Source organism: Eutrema salsugineum, unplaced genomic scaffold (assembly GCF_000478725.1).
Source record: "Eutrema salsugineum unplaced genomic scaffold, Eutsalg1_0 scaffold_11, whole genome shotgun sequence".
Taxonomy (NCBI): Eukaryota; Viridiplantae; Streptophyta; class Magnoliopsida; order Brassicales; family Brassicaceae; genus Eutrema; species Eutrema salsugineum.
This window is the reverse complement of record NW_006256901.1, coordinates 8113977-8129806: the sequence shown is the minus strand read 5'-3', so window position 1 is coordinate 8129806 and position 15830 is coordinate 8113977. Positions and strand designations below refer to the sequence as shown.

Below are 15830 nucleotides of genomic sequence, written 5' to 3'. Positions count from 1 at the left end.
GTATACTTAATATAGATATTAGACACACACACAACAACCAACGTAACTAACATTATTATATAATATATCTACGATCCTAATATTTATAAATAAGGACAATCATTCAAAACAATTAACCTTGCGAGTCTACTTCACATTCCCAAAGAACCTCCATCCAAGTTACTCATTCTCTGCCATCACCCATTCCGGGCTTGACAAGTTTCCGGTGCCACCACCCTCAGCAGGGTTTGACTATAACTCGTCAGTCATTTTTCGATCACTACAGCTTCACAATATTCAGTCTCTCACTGTATGTCATCAAACAATAAATCTAATCCCTATACAAGGTATACAAGTATTAATCCATCATAAAAACTTCATAAATAGATTACATGTCTTAATCATTACTCCTTATACATAGCAATCACTCATCAATCATTAATTGCCAGTCAGCATTTATCAATCATATCTAATCCCTATACCAAGCATACAAGTATTACTAATTCATCTAATATATCATAGGAATCCAAAACTAGTCCTCACCTTTGCCACTTGAGAAGGAATAGCGAACCCGATTTGCCTTTAGACAGATTTGACACACAACAGGAAAATCATCATAACATTCTGGTCACAGCTTGGAATAGATATCGGAAGATTGATCTGGAAAGCTGGATTGAAGACATTCACGCCGGTATGTAGATCGTCGTCTGAACCTCCCTGGATTGCTGGCAAAACGCATCACAAGTCGGCTGCTCGCGGATCGGATCTTTGTAAGTATGACTTGGGAAAACACTCATGCCTTTTATAAGACAGCTACAAATAATGATCCACTTGCAGCTATAGTTAGATATGAGAGTCTAGAATCACTTTACCAAGTTTCATGCCGATCTGATCTAATTTTACCAACTGATTATCTCTCACGCCAGAACACGTCGGATCAACCTTCTAGATTGCTGCAGTGGCTCCTCCTTCGAGCTGTTTTGATGGAGGCTGCTCAAGCGTGACTCTGGAATGGATTTCCGCTCTGATCTACATGTTTTTTCTCTGCCACGAGCTCACTCTATATATAGGGTAAGAGAGAAGGCTTCCTAGGTTTAGGATTTCCAAACAAATATCCTTTTTTGCCCTTAATGAAATTTTTGAGATGTCACAGTCTCAGAGCTTCTTCTCTAAGTTTAGCTATTTGTCCCCTTAGTGCTAAACCAATACAATAGTGATCAGATCACATCTTTAAAAATGTTATGAATATCTGAAATTGCTCATCGATACGTAGGTCTGCACATAGAGGTAGTCATCCCCAAAACGTTGGGAAATACAAGAAAAGACTTACAATCATTTATTCTCTTATAATACAAAATGTTCAACTTCATTTTTTTGTTTCGAATTGAATTTAAATTTAAAAAATATTTACAACTAGTGCGCCATGCTTTTATATGTGTTACAGCATTTAAAAAGAAATTAAGTTGTTCTTGTTGCAAACTAAAACATGAGGTCGCCTCATCTTTTGCATCTCCCGAGCATCGAATCGAAACAAGCATTTTTCTCATGCTCTTATCGATGAGTTTTATAAAAAATTTAGGTGTAGATGGATGATCTACATGCTTTCTTCTGTACTTTCTGTGACATCCCACTGATCAAAATTAGGGCTTATTTTTTTACATTAAACCCTAGAGTGTTAACCCTAACTTTTCGAAAAAGAAAATCTAAACTTAAAAGGGAAGCAATATGTTGGATTTGGAATTCTCGAGTGAAAATAAATTGGGACGAGGTTCACTTCATTTTAAGTTGGGCTATAGAAAAAATGTAACCTAATAATGAATGAAATGAAGTAGATGACAGAATAAATCATTAGGCGAGGAGTCAGACTTGTTGCGAGCCAATAAAAAACTATGAGTAGAAAGAAGTATTGAAGCCCATTTTAAAGAAGTTATTATCTCATTTTCGTGGCCCTGTAAGGAGAATGTGTCAAACCCAATGTGTGAAGCCCAGAGGAGTTATTAAGGGCAAAAGATGACATTTACTCAGAAACCCTAAACCTAGAAGTCTCTCTTCTCCACTCTATAAATAGAAGAATCACGACCTTGGAGATATCAGAGAGCTATCTTGTGGTGAAGCACCTTAAAGGAGAAGTCATTGTAGCCATTTAGGAGGCAGATCCGACCTGTTCTGATATAAGAGAGAAACATACAGGCAATCGAATTGGATCGGCCTGAAAATTGGTAAGAATATTCACGACTCTCAGATATAGCTATAGCCGCTAGCAGATCCGCATAGATAAGATTGACGAGAAGCCAATTTCAGAAGAGTTTTGCTGGTAATCCGGGAAGCTCCAGAAGGCGATCTACATACCGATATGAAGCTTTTGAATCCATATTTTCAGATCTACCTTCTGATTTCCTTTCCAAGGTAAAATCAGAGAGTTGTGTCTGTTTCTTTCTCGAGAAGTTTCTGTCCATTTCAAAACTCTAGTTCTATTTAAGGAAATTTTCCTTTTCCAATAATTTCCATTTATAGAAAGTCCATTTATGGAAATTCTATTTACGGAAACTTTTTTTTCCAATCGCAGACTTTGGACGCCTATTCCAACCAGTTCTTCTAACGCATCGTAACTTTAACCACAAGGCAAAGGTGAAGCAAGACTTGTGGATCTATAGGTTGTCTTAGACATAGTTATATATGTATACTGAACCTAGAATTAGAGATTGAATGGTAATTAAAACAAACCAGAATGATTGTTTGAGAATTGTTGTATATATTATTAATTGGTGTTAGTCTTGACGCGTTAGAGCGCATGATTGATCCCGGCGTATGGACGGATTGCTTGTTGGTCTTCACGAAGGACGTTTTGTAAAGTGAGACCATGGCTGGACCATACACAGAGGAAGTGTGGCCAGTACAGGGGCTGAAGAGCCTGTGAGATTTGTGGCTGACAAATCACCAGATTTAAACAGATTTACAGTGTGACGTTCTCGTGAGTGGAAACTTGTATGCTAGGATAATTGTGTACTTATGAAAGCTTATTGATTGATGCTTGTCTAATTTTAAGTTAAGTAGACATATGTGGATATGTTTAATTCTTCGTATAGATCAAATGGATAAATAGGATCGTTCTCATTGAGTAACTTGTTACTCATCCCTCTTTCTCTTTCAGGTGAGTTCTTCAAGTAAACTCAAGTTGAAGTCGCATTGGTGCTATTCCAGGAACAAAAGGGTGTTTCATTTTTATATATTTCTAAAGATATTTACGATGCTTTATTTTTCTAAGTTTGAATTACTGTCTTCTATTAAGAAGTTTTTTTTTTTATTTTTCTCAGTTTTATTTACACAAAGAATTTTCAGATATTTATTAAATATCTAATGAGTTCGTTAATATTTGAAGAGTTGTTAAGTGAGTAATGTTTAAGTTATGTTAAGTTTTCGAGATTAGGGTGCCTCACTTTCTCTCTATAGACCATAAACAGCAGAGTAGAAGACATATCTTATGATAAAAAGAGGAAAATCCCCGAGATGACTTTGAGATGACGTGCACAATTAAGCACCAGGTCGTTGTGTAACTTTCCTTGAGAATTCCTTTGGTGAGAGCCTCCCACACTTGTGCTGAGAAACGATAAGAAAATAAAAGATGGTCCCTTGTTCAACTTCATTTTCTAAATTGTCCTCTAGCATCTATAATTAGTTTTTAATGAATTTAACTAAAATGAAATAAAAAGAGTATATTTTCTTATACATGGGGATTTCCAATTTTTTGATAGATCAAAATCAGGAATAGCAATGGTTTATTTGTTATGATAACACCAATTAGTGGTACCCACAAGAAAGAAACGTGACCCGAATTATACTAAATTGCATAAACTAAGATCATCTACAACCCTGAACCCCATGATAGGGTTCATCAGTATTTTTTAATAATTTTTGGAGGAGAGAGAATGTGGAAGAACTTTGGGTGAAAAATAGGTGTCCAACCCTGATATCCATTTTGGGGTTCAACAGAACTATTTTAAACATTTGAATTATTTAAAATGAAAAAAATTTATTTAGTACATATAATTTAAAACTAAACAAAGAAATTGAAAAAACAAAAGTAAAAGTAAAACTAGTAATCTTCTAGATGGAATTAAAACTTAAGAGCAAGTCCACTAGTAAACGAGTTCAACATAGCACAGAAATAATTTTACATAAACATTCGATTGGAGGGGAAGATTGGATTCGAAGTCGCGATTTTCACAAATCGCCTTGCAAATTATTTTTTTTTTTGATAAAAAGAGAATGCGAAATAAACCCCAAATGTTCGACCCCGACCCTAAAAATTTTCCCCAAACTTCAGCCAATCACTGCTTGCAACGTAGGCCGTTGAACCTCGACGATACGGGCTCGTCGGGCTCATCCCAGAGAGACAATATTATCGAGTTTTTGGGCTTAATCGATTAATACAAATTAAAATAATGGTTTTGAACCCTACGGATGAACTCCGTCCATACCGCGTTGTGGATGGTCTAAGCACATAACACGCGCTGTATTATCCATCATCTATGAGGGAAAAGAAAACAAAGTCATCTTGACTTTTGATTAAAAAAAAAAAAAGGAAGTGAATAACTAAAAACGACCTCGAGACCGATAATTCCATATTCGCATGGTAGTTGTTTCTTGTAGCGACTATGATCAACGCAGAATAATCAAAGTCTTCTTCATGAACAAAGGCTGCTTTAGGTCCTCTTAAATCTTATCTATATTTGAATGGTGACTAAGTTTAAGAGCTCGTTCGTTTTTGTATTTGGAAAAGCTACATGTATCATCTCTATTTAACTTCCAAATGTTATTCGTTTATTAAACTATGCTTTACTAATCTGAGAGTTCATAAAAATGTTCATATTTCCACCAAGGTTTTAGTGTAAAAGAAACATAATCCTCAACAGGATCAATAATTCGATCATGAGAGAAATCGGGATGATCAACTCCTTCGTTAACGAGGTTAACTAGCTCTTGACACACACTTTCAAACCAAGCCCACTTTAATCCCTGTAACCTGACACCAGATCACTTGAAGTGAATGTAAAAATCAGTTCTTCTGCATAGCCTGAATGAACATGCTTAGCCTCTGAACTAATTATCAAAGCTGCAGATTTTTCGTTATAATCTTTCTTTGTCATGAATCTCAGTGGCTTGTGAGAATAGAATATCTCACATCCATAGTTGAGATGGGACATAAATAATATATTAAATTAAACATTCAATACATTCATTATCAATTGATTTTGAGCCAGAAGCCTATAATAACTAAGTTCATATTTAACACCATCATCTTAATCGTAAACGCTTTTAGTGATGTTCTTAATATGATCAAAGACTTGTAAATGAAGACTTACTCATTAATTGACTTCCATATCCTCTAGATTAACCAAAATGGTAATAATTTAACCTGCATATGTATCATATAGCGCACTGATGGATGAGTAGTATAGTTGTTTTATGTTATCTTCGAGCTCATCCCTAGGGTTTATCAAAGCAGCACTAGGTATTCCAGAAGTTCTACAAGTTTCTCGGGCATACCTACTTTTAAAAAGAAAATGATTGATAGTTGTACTTAGATAAATTTTTTTGGTTTACGAATTTGCCAAAACAAAAATAAATATTAATGAAAGTTTATGTCAAAATGAAATAACATAGTGTTTCTCAATAACAGTTTTTTCGAATGATTGACATTTTTTTGGTTTATGTTTTTGGTCAAACTAATTTAACTATCAAATAATTACCATCTCTAATTTATAATCTAGTTTTACTAATATAAATAGAAAAACTTGTTTTTATTTAAATAATCTAAATCCTCCGTTATAGCCCCATAACAATGTTTCACGTTCTCAAGGACAAAACTCACGATCTTTGATTACGTTTCAGCTGGTTTTAAGTCAACTACGGATCTAAATGCTGTATCAAAATGTAATATATGTACTATGGAATTTGGTTTTAATGTAAATCCTTTTTTCTAAGAGTCACTTTAGGAATTCTCTCATGGTTTCTTTTGTGTTTAACTTGTTTAGGTTTCCTAGTCTATTTAGCTTTTAGTAGAGGAACCTAAGAGTTTCGTTTTCAATTACTTTGATTTGATTTTTGATAAGAGCTTGGGGAAAAAAAAAAGTCTTCTTTTAATTTTTGGGCATCCGTTTAGTACAGGGACCTAAGAGCTTCGTTTTCAGTACGTTGCTACTTGCTAGTTGCTACATAAATAAAAAGAAAAGTCTTCTTTTAATTTTGGGCATTCTTTGAGAATCAACAAGTTTGAAAAAGATTGGTTAACTGGTTTAGTGGTATTCTAAATGTTCAACCTTATACTACCGATACTTTCATTTGGCCACTAATTTAGGGCTTGACTGGTTTAAATGCAGTGGCGATTGTGAATGCGGGAGTTTGCGAAAGCGGACGATTGCGGTTTTGAGCGTTATTCAGCGGTTTGCACGACTGGTTAAATTTTTTAAGGTTATTCCGTTTGTGAGACATTTTTGACTGGCAAACCAACAATTGTTTTAGCGGTTAAACATAAAATTATCAAAATAAACATCATAAATAATTATAAAAAAATAGAAAACTATATTATTATGATTAATATCAAAATTACTAGTTCAAAATAATTAATAAAAATTATAAATAATACTAAATAATTAATTTAAAAACTAATAAATTTTATAATAATATGTTTTATTTCAATTATTGGGAACATCACCCAAAATTGTGTCTAGTAATGTAATAGACAGGAAAAAATTTGCTTCAGTACGTGGATCTTCTGGATTTGTCTTATGCATGATGTAAAATTTCTTCAATTGATCTAATCGATTTTTTGCACGACCCTAACTCAAATCAACTCCAAATTGCTCATTAGTATTCTTCAAAATACGTTCTTTTTGAAGTACACTAAAAAATCTAGGATATTTATCTTGAGTTTGTTTTTCTACAATGATCCGCTAAAGTAACACACATGTCATCTCGTTTGATCATGTAACTTTCCGAAGAACAAAAAAAGAGAATTATAATAAACTAATTTTGTAATTAATAAGATACATATTTATAATTTTTTACTTTAAAAGTGGAAACAGAATAATTAATATAAATGAATTAAACTAAAATATTATGTTACTTATGCTTGTATTTTAATTAATTTTCTTCAACTGAATAAAAGTCATGATTAGAGACTAAAATTTGATAGATAAAGTGAAATGTTAGGGTTTATATATACAGGAAAAGATTAGTTGGGTTAGGGTTTTATAATTGTTTTTTAACGTGATATTCTATTTTTTTTCTAGCGTGATTTTTTTTTTATCCAACCGCTACCGTCCGCAACCGCAAACGCTGGCGGGAAACAGCTTTTGGATTTCAGCGGTATAAAACGATATGAAATGGTTTGCAACGATTTCTATAATTGTGATAAAACGCCACTAACCGCTACCAACCGCAAACGCTGAGTTTGCTGGTGATAGCGGGTGAACCAATCAACACTTTAAATACCATGGCGATATCCAAATACATAGCCTTTTTATCCTGTCTAAATTATTATACATAACAAATTATTAAGATAATTACATATTCTTTGACGGACAATCTTCTAAACTATTCTACACCCTTACAAAGATGACAGACGGTTAAGAAAGCCGTTGTCACCATTACCATCTCTGGCTCTATCCGCTTTAGCCATCACGCTTTAATGATTAACATTGAATCCAAAAAAAAAAAAACATTTGTGACCAACAAAAGTCCAAAGGCATGCTCGTTCTCGTAGTTAGTTGTTTCAATGGTATATCATATACTCGCATTCAATATCCAGATTTAAAATCCAATTGTCGTTGTTTTTTTATTAGTCTTATTTTTGTCTTTGAGTTGAATTTGTTTGTTTGTGAGTTTACCAAAAAGAAATATGGATGCATTTTATACAAAAATGACATAATACCTTGAGTATTTCTTAAGTTTGTAGTTTATATGAAACGTATAGTAGGACAGATAAGACAGAGAGATTAGGGTTCTTAGGTAAGTGGCTTACTAGTAGATCAGCTCTTATTCGTATTTTTTAATACATATTGATACACACAGCCTGCATATGATGGTCTTTATTGAAACATATAAAAACGTATGTTTTGTATGCACGTATTTTTTATGTGTTATACACATAAATCACTCATTAGTAAGGCTTCTGGTTCGCCCAATTGCCAGAGGATCATAGCTGCAAACGATGATGGTTCCACCATTGTTACACCTCACTTTAGCACATCCGAGTCTGGCCGAGTTTCTCCAAACGACCTGAGTGTAGTGACCGCAAACTCCGTTGCACGTGTTCGAAGGGTAGTTGTAGTTAGCCTTCTCGTTAACCCACAAGTTCACGGCTCTGACGCCAGATAAGTCGCTGCTACCCCAGGCCAAGTTCTCGCCGTAAGGACCACCAGAGTGTATGAGCCTGCAGTCGCCTCTTCGTTGGTCTGCGTAGCTACGAGCATAGGCTGCAACCCTCTCGTCCCACTGAATGGGGGCTACTCCGACAGCTGTTCGTGCCTGGTTGTGAGCTGTTAGATAGTCTTGTGGGCTGTCTTGAGCCTTCGAGGGAAGAACAAGAGTGGCTAGAAGAGCTGCTAAGATTATTGGAATGAGTTTCATTTTTTTCTTATAACTGATATAATTGTTACTTCCAAGCTTTGTTGTGATATGATCTTAGGGGTAAAAGAGCATGGTTTATATAGAGCCGTTAGCAATGATAACTCTCATGTTTTGAGCCGGCATAAGAAAACTACATTTTGGTGCCACATCGTTATAAAAATCAAACTATGAATATTTGTCAATATTACCAATTAAGTGGTAGTGAATTAGCAGTTCCCACTTGTTGAGGAACTGCACCTTCTCCCCAATCAAAAAAATTATCTAAACATTCTCATTTGATCAGCAGAAATAGTGTCATGTTTCAACCCATTAAAAATCCGTAAAACATTAATTTGAGGGTAACTTTTACCCCCGGATCACCCCATCAGTATAATTAATATATATATATATATATATATATATATATATGTCAATTTGTCCATAAAATATTTTTGGAATATTCCATTTAAATTTTTTGTATTGGTTTTTTTTGTCATTTTTTCATGTAATCATCAACTAAATGAAATGTCAAAAAACAATATGTTAAGTAAAAATGTTTATTAAATCTCTTGTTTCCTTAGTTATTTACATTTCTAATTAAATCTTCTTTTTCAATATTTATTCAAAGTTTTTTCAATCGATTCTGTCTATATATTAGATAAATTATGTGGTACGTCTCTTTTCCTTTCCAACTATGGTACGTTTCAAAAGAGACATATATAGTCACGTGTATATAACTGTTTAAAAATAATTAAAAAAAATGAAGAATAGCCATTCCTCATGACCACCTGAGCAAGAAGATTGACGTCGCTACCCGGAATCGCTTGAACACAATCTGCCAGCAAAAACCATACAAAGACGGTCTGCAAGTTTGGTTTGCTACCCGAAGCACCCACTAAATAATTTGAATCTCAGTCATATTGAGTCGTATCGTTTAAGCAAAGTTGTAAACGTCAAAAAACATTCTCTGTAAACAGTTTGTTTTTTTCTTGAATATAATTTAATATTTTATTCAAAAAAAAAAAAAAGAAGAATAGCCTTTTAATGTTTAATGCATGTACATATATATGACGTCATGGGAAATGGACGACTGGACGTCAATGGCGACGTAAGCAAAACAGCGAGATAATATATGAGACGTTTACACTTTTTAGCACTTTTTGACTTTCTATTTACAAAATTTCGCTCTTTTATTTTATGCAGCACTTTTAAATGGGTTATGTGTGTGAAATGCCATTGTAGTCCTTATCAGACAATATCTCCAATTGGTCCGGTTTAATATAAGTTTGTAAACCGAATTTGTATTACTTGTATTTTCTTCCTCTTCACGAAGTCATCTCTGGATCTCCGTAAAACTGGAATTGGAAACACGATTATGATTATTTCGTGTGAAGGATCTTTTAGTTATAAATTATCAAAATTTGACGTCGTTATCTTTTGTATTCATTGTTTTCGTTCTTGATTAAGATCTATAGCTTAAATATACATCTTAAGAAACACAAATTTGGATTAAAAGGTGTTCGTTTCACTCGTCTTTACAGCAACACGACTAAATTCTGGCTACAGTTTTTGGGTTAAGGTTACTATCGAATGTCGGCAACGATATGTGATTTTTTCGTGTTAGCTATCCATGTATTTGTTTGTGGCTGAAAACGAATTTGTTGATGTGAAGGCTGTGTACATAGCCATGAGTGTATATACAATCTGCTTATAACTTCGAGAATGTGGACGTATGTTTCAGAATATAATAGTTAATTCGATGTGGGATAGGACCAATTTGCTAAGCATTGTTAAAAAAACATTTCTAAAAGTTGGCAAAGCAGATATCATAAACTCCAAAAAATAGTAAATGTGGATATAGCCATTTAATTGCAAGAGAAAGTTGGAGGCTTATAATCCACCACAGATTGTTGAGGTGGCAATAACTATTAAGAGGTGGAAATGTCCACAGTATGTTGCGAAGTTGGAGGCCATATATTTATATTTTGAAGTCGTTGGAGGACCATAACTGGGATTTGTATGTTTTGAAGCTGTGGTGGTAGTGCATATCATGGAAGTGGTGGTGGACTTGCCATAGAAGTTGCCTCAAAAGTTGTTAAAGTGTGTAGTTGTAGTGAGATAGTTGTTAAAGAACGGTGGAACGCATAACGTAAACCCGTGGATATGTTCATATCCAAAGAGAAATGTCCACGTAATCTGTGATAATGACGATCTTTAGAAAATAGGTGACAATGGCCAGAGCATGATCTGTGGATATGTAGTAATTGATAAATGGACATGACCATGCATAGTCGATTTCTATATAGCAAATAGTAATATTTGATATATGGATATGACTATACGATGACAAGAAGATGTCCACATGATCTGTTATTATGACGAAATGTTAAAAAAATGCTACAATGGATGACATGACTCTTACATATATATATGAGAGCGTATGTGGACATGTACACAGATATTGACTATCAGTAATTACTTCTGTTTATTGGGTTTTGAATGATTGTTAATGATAACAACATACCTAAATATATGGATATAGCCATGTGCGTAAAAAGCACATGAAAGTGTCCCTGTTTGGTTATGATACCAAGAGACATAAATATATGGATATAGCCATGTGAGTAACTCTGATATCAATGCACATACACGGTGGACATGGTCGGATCATACTATGGAGATAATGAGGAATTGCCTCTTTACAACGTTATAAAAACTGTTATAAAAACTGATGATTTCCGACGCCGTTATCGTTTGGGTCTCGATTGTTTTCGTTACCGATTTGAATCTCTAGTTTGCGACAACCGTCAGGAACCCGACTTGAGATTAGTGCTGACTTAAGAGATCATATATGGATTTAAAGAGATCACATGAAGGTATTCACATGGTCTGTGAACATAAACATAAAGGTGGGGCATGAGTAATCGCTTCTGGCTGATGGGGGCATGAGTAAGAGCTATCCATGGACACATACATGATCATAAACTGGTTATATATGGATATAGCCATATAGGAATGTAAAGAGGTCCCATGAAGGGTTTCCCTAGTTAACGTTATGTCTATTTACTTAAGAGTGCCATATAACCGTGGACATAACCATGGAGTTGACACATGAATTGACTCATTACTCATGCCCAACTATATGTATGTGTACATGTCCCAACTATATATGTACATGTCTTTTTCGGTTGGTGTGTTTTGAAAAGATGGAATAATCATTGAAAGGTTATATATGGATATAACCATATATAGATTTAAATAGATCACATGAAGGTGTTCACATGGTCTGTGAACATAAACATAGAGGGGGGGGGGGGGGGGGCGGGAGACCATATATGGATATAGCCATATAAGAATATAAAAGAGTTCATATGGTTATATATGGATATAGGTATATGGATATAGCCCTACTGATTGTTGACTTAAGCTTGAAAACATTCTAGAAGTTAGTATTTCCTATTAGGATTAGAATTATGTTTAGGAGTTATCTAAACATCTTTAGGAGTTATCTAAATATCTTTAGGAGTTATCTATAGAAAAATGAAATATATAATTCTATTAGGAAGAGGTTTTATTCTATATAAGGAGCTGCAAAAGTGTTGCATAACTTATGAGTTTAAGGTTTTGAGAGCTTAAGTTTTGAGAGATTTTCTTAAGCTAATAAAGAGAGTTATTCTTTATATTGAGTTCTTAATCTATCTTGAGTTCTATAATTTCTATAATTGGTATCAGAGCTTAGAAGAAAAACGATCTAAATCAAACAAGTATCAAGACATGGGAGACATCGTACAAAGCCCTACCACACGACCAAAGGAACCGAGTATATCTTCCATTCAATTTCCTATGCTAAGTCAAACCAACTATACAGTTTGGGCCATGATAATGAGGGTTTTACTTAAAGTGCACAAGGTTTGGGATATCATTGAGACAGGATCAACCGATGCAGAAAAGAATGATGTAGCAACAGCGTTATTGTTTCAATCGATTCCCAAAACACTTGTGCTTCAGGTCGGAGAACTTGAAACAGCGAAGAAAGTATGGGAGGCTATTAAAACGAGGTATGTCGGAGCAGAGAGAGTCAAAGAGGCAAGGTTACAGACACTAATGACAGAGTTCGATCGAATCACAATGAAGGAAACCGAGACTATCGATGATTTTGGAGGAAAATTATCAGAAATAGCATCAAAGTCATCGGCCTTAGGAACAAGCATTGAAGAATCAAAACTTGTCAAAACGTTTCTTAAAAGCCTTCCTCGCAAGAAGTATATCCACATAGTAGCCTCGCTAGAACAGGTACTCGACCTAAAAACCACCACATTCGAAGACATCATCGGAATTAAAGGCTTATGAAGAACGTATTCAAGACGATGAGAATACGCAAGAAAATCAAAGCAAGCTTATGTACGCTGATTATGATACACAATCAAACTGAGATTACAACGGCGAGAACAGAGGAAGAGGTCGTGGAGGAAGGTTCCACAGCAGAGGGAGAGGACGCAGAAGGACAAACGGAACAAGGGATCTATCCAAGATCACATGTTACCGGTGTGACAAGACAGGTCACTTCGCCTCGAATTGTCCTGATCGCTTACTCAAGTTACAAGAAGCACAAGAGGATGTAACCGAAGACACGCAAGAAGCAGACAAGCTCATGATGCATGAGGTCGTGTACCTAAACGAAGGAAAAATAGTACCAAGTAATTACGAAGCAAGCACAAGCAATGAAAATATTTGGTACCTTGATAACGGAGCAAGCAACCATATGACCGGAGATATGCGATATTTCTCCAAGATTGATACCTCCATTACCGGAAAGTCAGATTCGGTGATGATTCGCGGATAGATATCAAAGGAAAAGGTTCCATAGAGTTCACTGACAGAAATGGCGAGTCAAGAACAATGACCAATGTCTATTTTATCCCGGATCTGAGAAGTAACATCATCAGCCTTGGGCAGGCTACTGAATCAGGGTGTGACGTGAGAAGGAAGGGAGAATATCTAACTATGCATGATCGTGATGGGAAGCTGATCGCTAAAGCAACAAGATCAAGAAATCGTCTATATAAAGTTCGTATGGGCATCAAAACCGATATGTGTCTACATTCATCAACAACAGACGACTCAAGCAGATGGCATGCACGGCTAGGGCACATAAATCTAGAGACAATTAAAACCATGATACAAAGAGAACTTGTTATAGGCATTCCACACATGAACTTCAAGAAGAAAATTTGTGGTTCATGCTTACTTGGGAAGCAAGCTAGACAATGTTTTCCACAAGCTACCTCATATCGAGCAACAAAAATATTGGAACTTGTACACGGCGATCTCTGTGGTCCCATAACTCCACAAACAGTCGCCGGGAACAAGTATATTTTTGTTCTCATTGATGATCATTCAACGTACATGTGGACAATATTACTCAAAGAGAAGAGCGATGCATTTGGAAAATTCAAGAAGTTCAAAAACTTGGTGGAAAAAGATTCAGGAGCAAAGATCCAAACATTCAGAACAGATAGAGGAGGAGAGTTTGTATCAGGGGAGTTCAATTCTTTTTGCGACGAATCAGGCATAAAACCTCATCTTACGGCTCCATATACCCCTCAACAGAATGGAGTCGTTGAGAGACATAACCGAACTTTAATGGAGATGACGAGGAGCGTTCTCAAACATATGTGTGTTCCGAACTACTTGTGGGGAGAAGCAATGAGGCATTCCACATATATCTTGAACAGAGTTGCCTCAAGAGCAATGAAAGACATAACGCCATACGAAGCTTTTCATGGAAGGAAACCCAATATTGGCCACCTTTGAACCTTCGGTTGTATCAGCTACGCGAAAATAGAAACCTCACACCTAAGGAAGCTCGACGACAGATCACGAGCACTAGTACATCTTGGCACCAAACCAGGATCAAAGGCATATCGCCTGTTTGATCCACAAAATCAGAAGATAATAGTAAGCCGCGATGTCGTCTTTGACGAGACCAAGGGATGGAATTGGGTTCATGATACAACGGAAGGAAGAGAAGATGGAACCTTCAGAATTGATCTAGGGGACTTTGGAAACCGTGGAATTCAAATAACAGAGTACAATGAAACAGAGTACCATGAGAATGGAAACGATGATGCGGAAGTGGACGATGAAGCTGGTCATAACGATGATTTGAACAGACACGAACTAGAAGAACAAGGTGATGAGGCTGCAGTGCAGGAACAACCGGTTTTGAGCAGATCTCAAAGACAAATTGTGAAACCAAAACATCTGGAGAATTTCGTGTGTCTTGCAGAAGAAGAAGGGGAGCAATTACTTCTTTGCTTAAATAACGAACCAAGAGACTTCTATGAGGCAAAAGAGTCGAACGAATGGATACAGGCCTGCAAAGATGAGATTCATTCAATCACTAAGAATCAAGTATGGGACCTTGTAGATCTTCCTCAAGGAGCAAAACCTATCGGACTCAAATGGGTGTTCAAGCTTAAAAGGAACTCTGATGGCAGCATTAATAAACATAAAGCGCGGCTGGTAGCTAAAGGATACGTACAACGATTTGGAGTAGATTTCGACGAGGTGTTTGTCCCAGTAGCTCGAATAGAAATGATTCGCCTCCTTATTAATCTTGCTGCATCAAACGGATGGGAGATCCATCATCTTGACGTCAAAACATCATTCTTGCACGGAGAACTGAAAGAAACAGTTTATGTCACACAACCTGAAGGTTTTAAAGTGGAAGGATGTAAGAACAAGGTTTACAAGCTGAACAAAGCCTTATACGGATTAAGGCAAGCACCAAGGGCCTGGAATGAGAAGTTAAACCAGATTCTTAAGGGGTTACAGTTCTTTAAATGCTCGAAAGAACCTTCAGTCTATCGAAAGTTGGTAAAAGGGGAGCTTCTACTTGTTGCAGTGTATGTGGACGACCTATTTGTCACTGGAACTAATATAAAGGTCATTCATGATTTCAAGAAAGAGATGTCTTCTAAATTTGAGATGAGTGATCTCGGGAAGTTGACGTATTATCTTGGAATCGAAGTGTGCCAACATGAAGGAGGAGGAATCACCTTGAATCAAAGGCGCTATGCACTAAAGATACTAGAAGAAGCTGGTCTAAAGGATTGTAATTTGAGTCATATATCGATGGATCCTGGACTTAAATTGGCAAAATCTGAAGATGAGAAGGAGATAGATGCTACAAACTACAGAAAGAATGTTGGATGCCTTAGTTACTTACTACACACACG

At 35.8% G+C, this 15830-nt stretch overlaps 1 protein-coding gene across 1 annotated transcript; it reads right to left on the bottom strand.

Annotated features, from left to right (window-relative positions):
- Positions 1 to 7982: 7982 nt before the first annotated feature.
- LOC18026305 (pathogenesis-related protein 1) lies at positions 7983 to 8652 on the bottom strand. Its single transcript, XM_006409588.2, is given in 2 exon segments — positions 7983 to 8172; positions 8175 to 8652. Coding segments are annotated over 2 exon segments (468 nt in total). The 5' UTR covers positions 8611 to 8652; the 3' UTR covers positions 7983 to 8140.
- Between the last annotated feature and the right edge of the window lie 7178 nt (positions 8653 to 15830).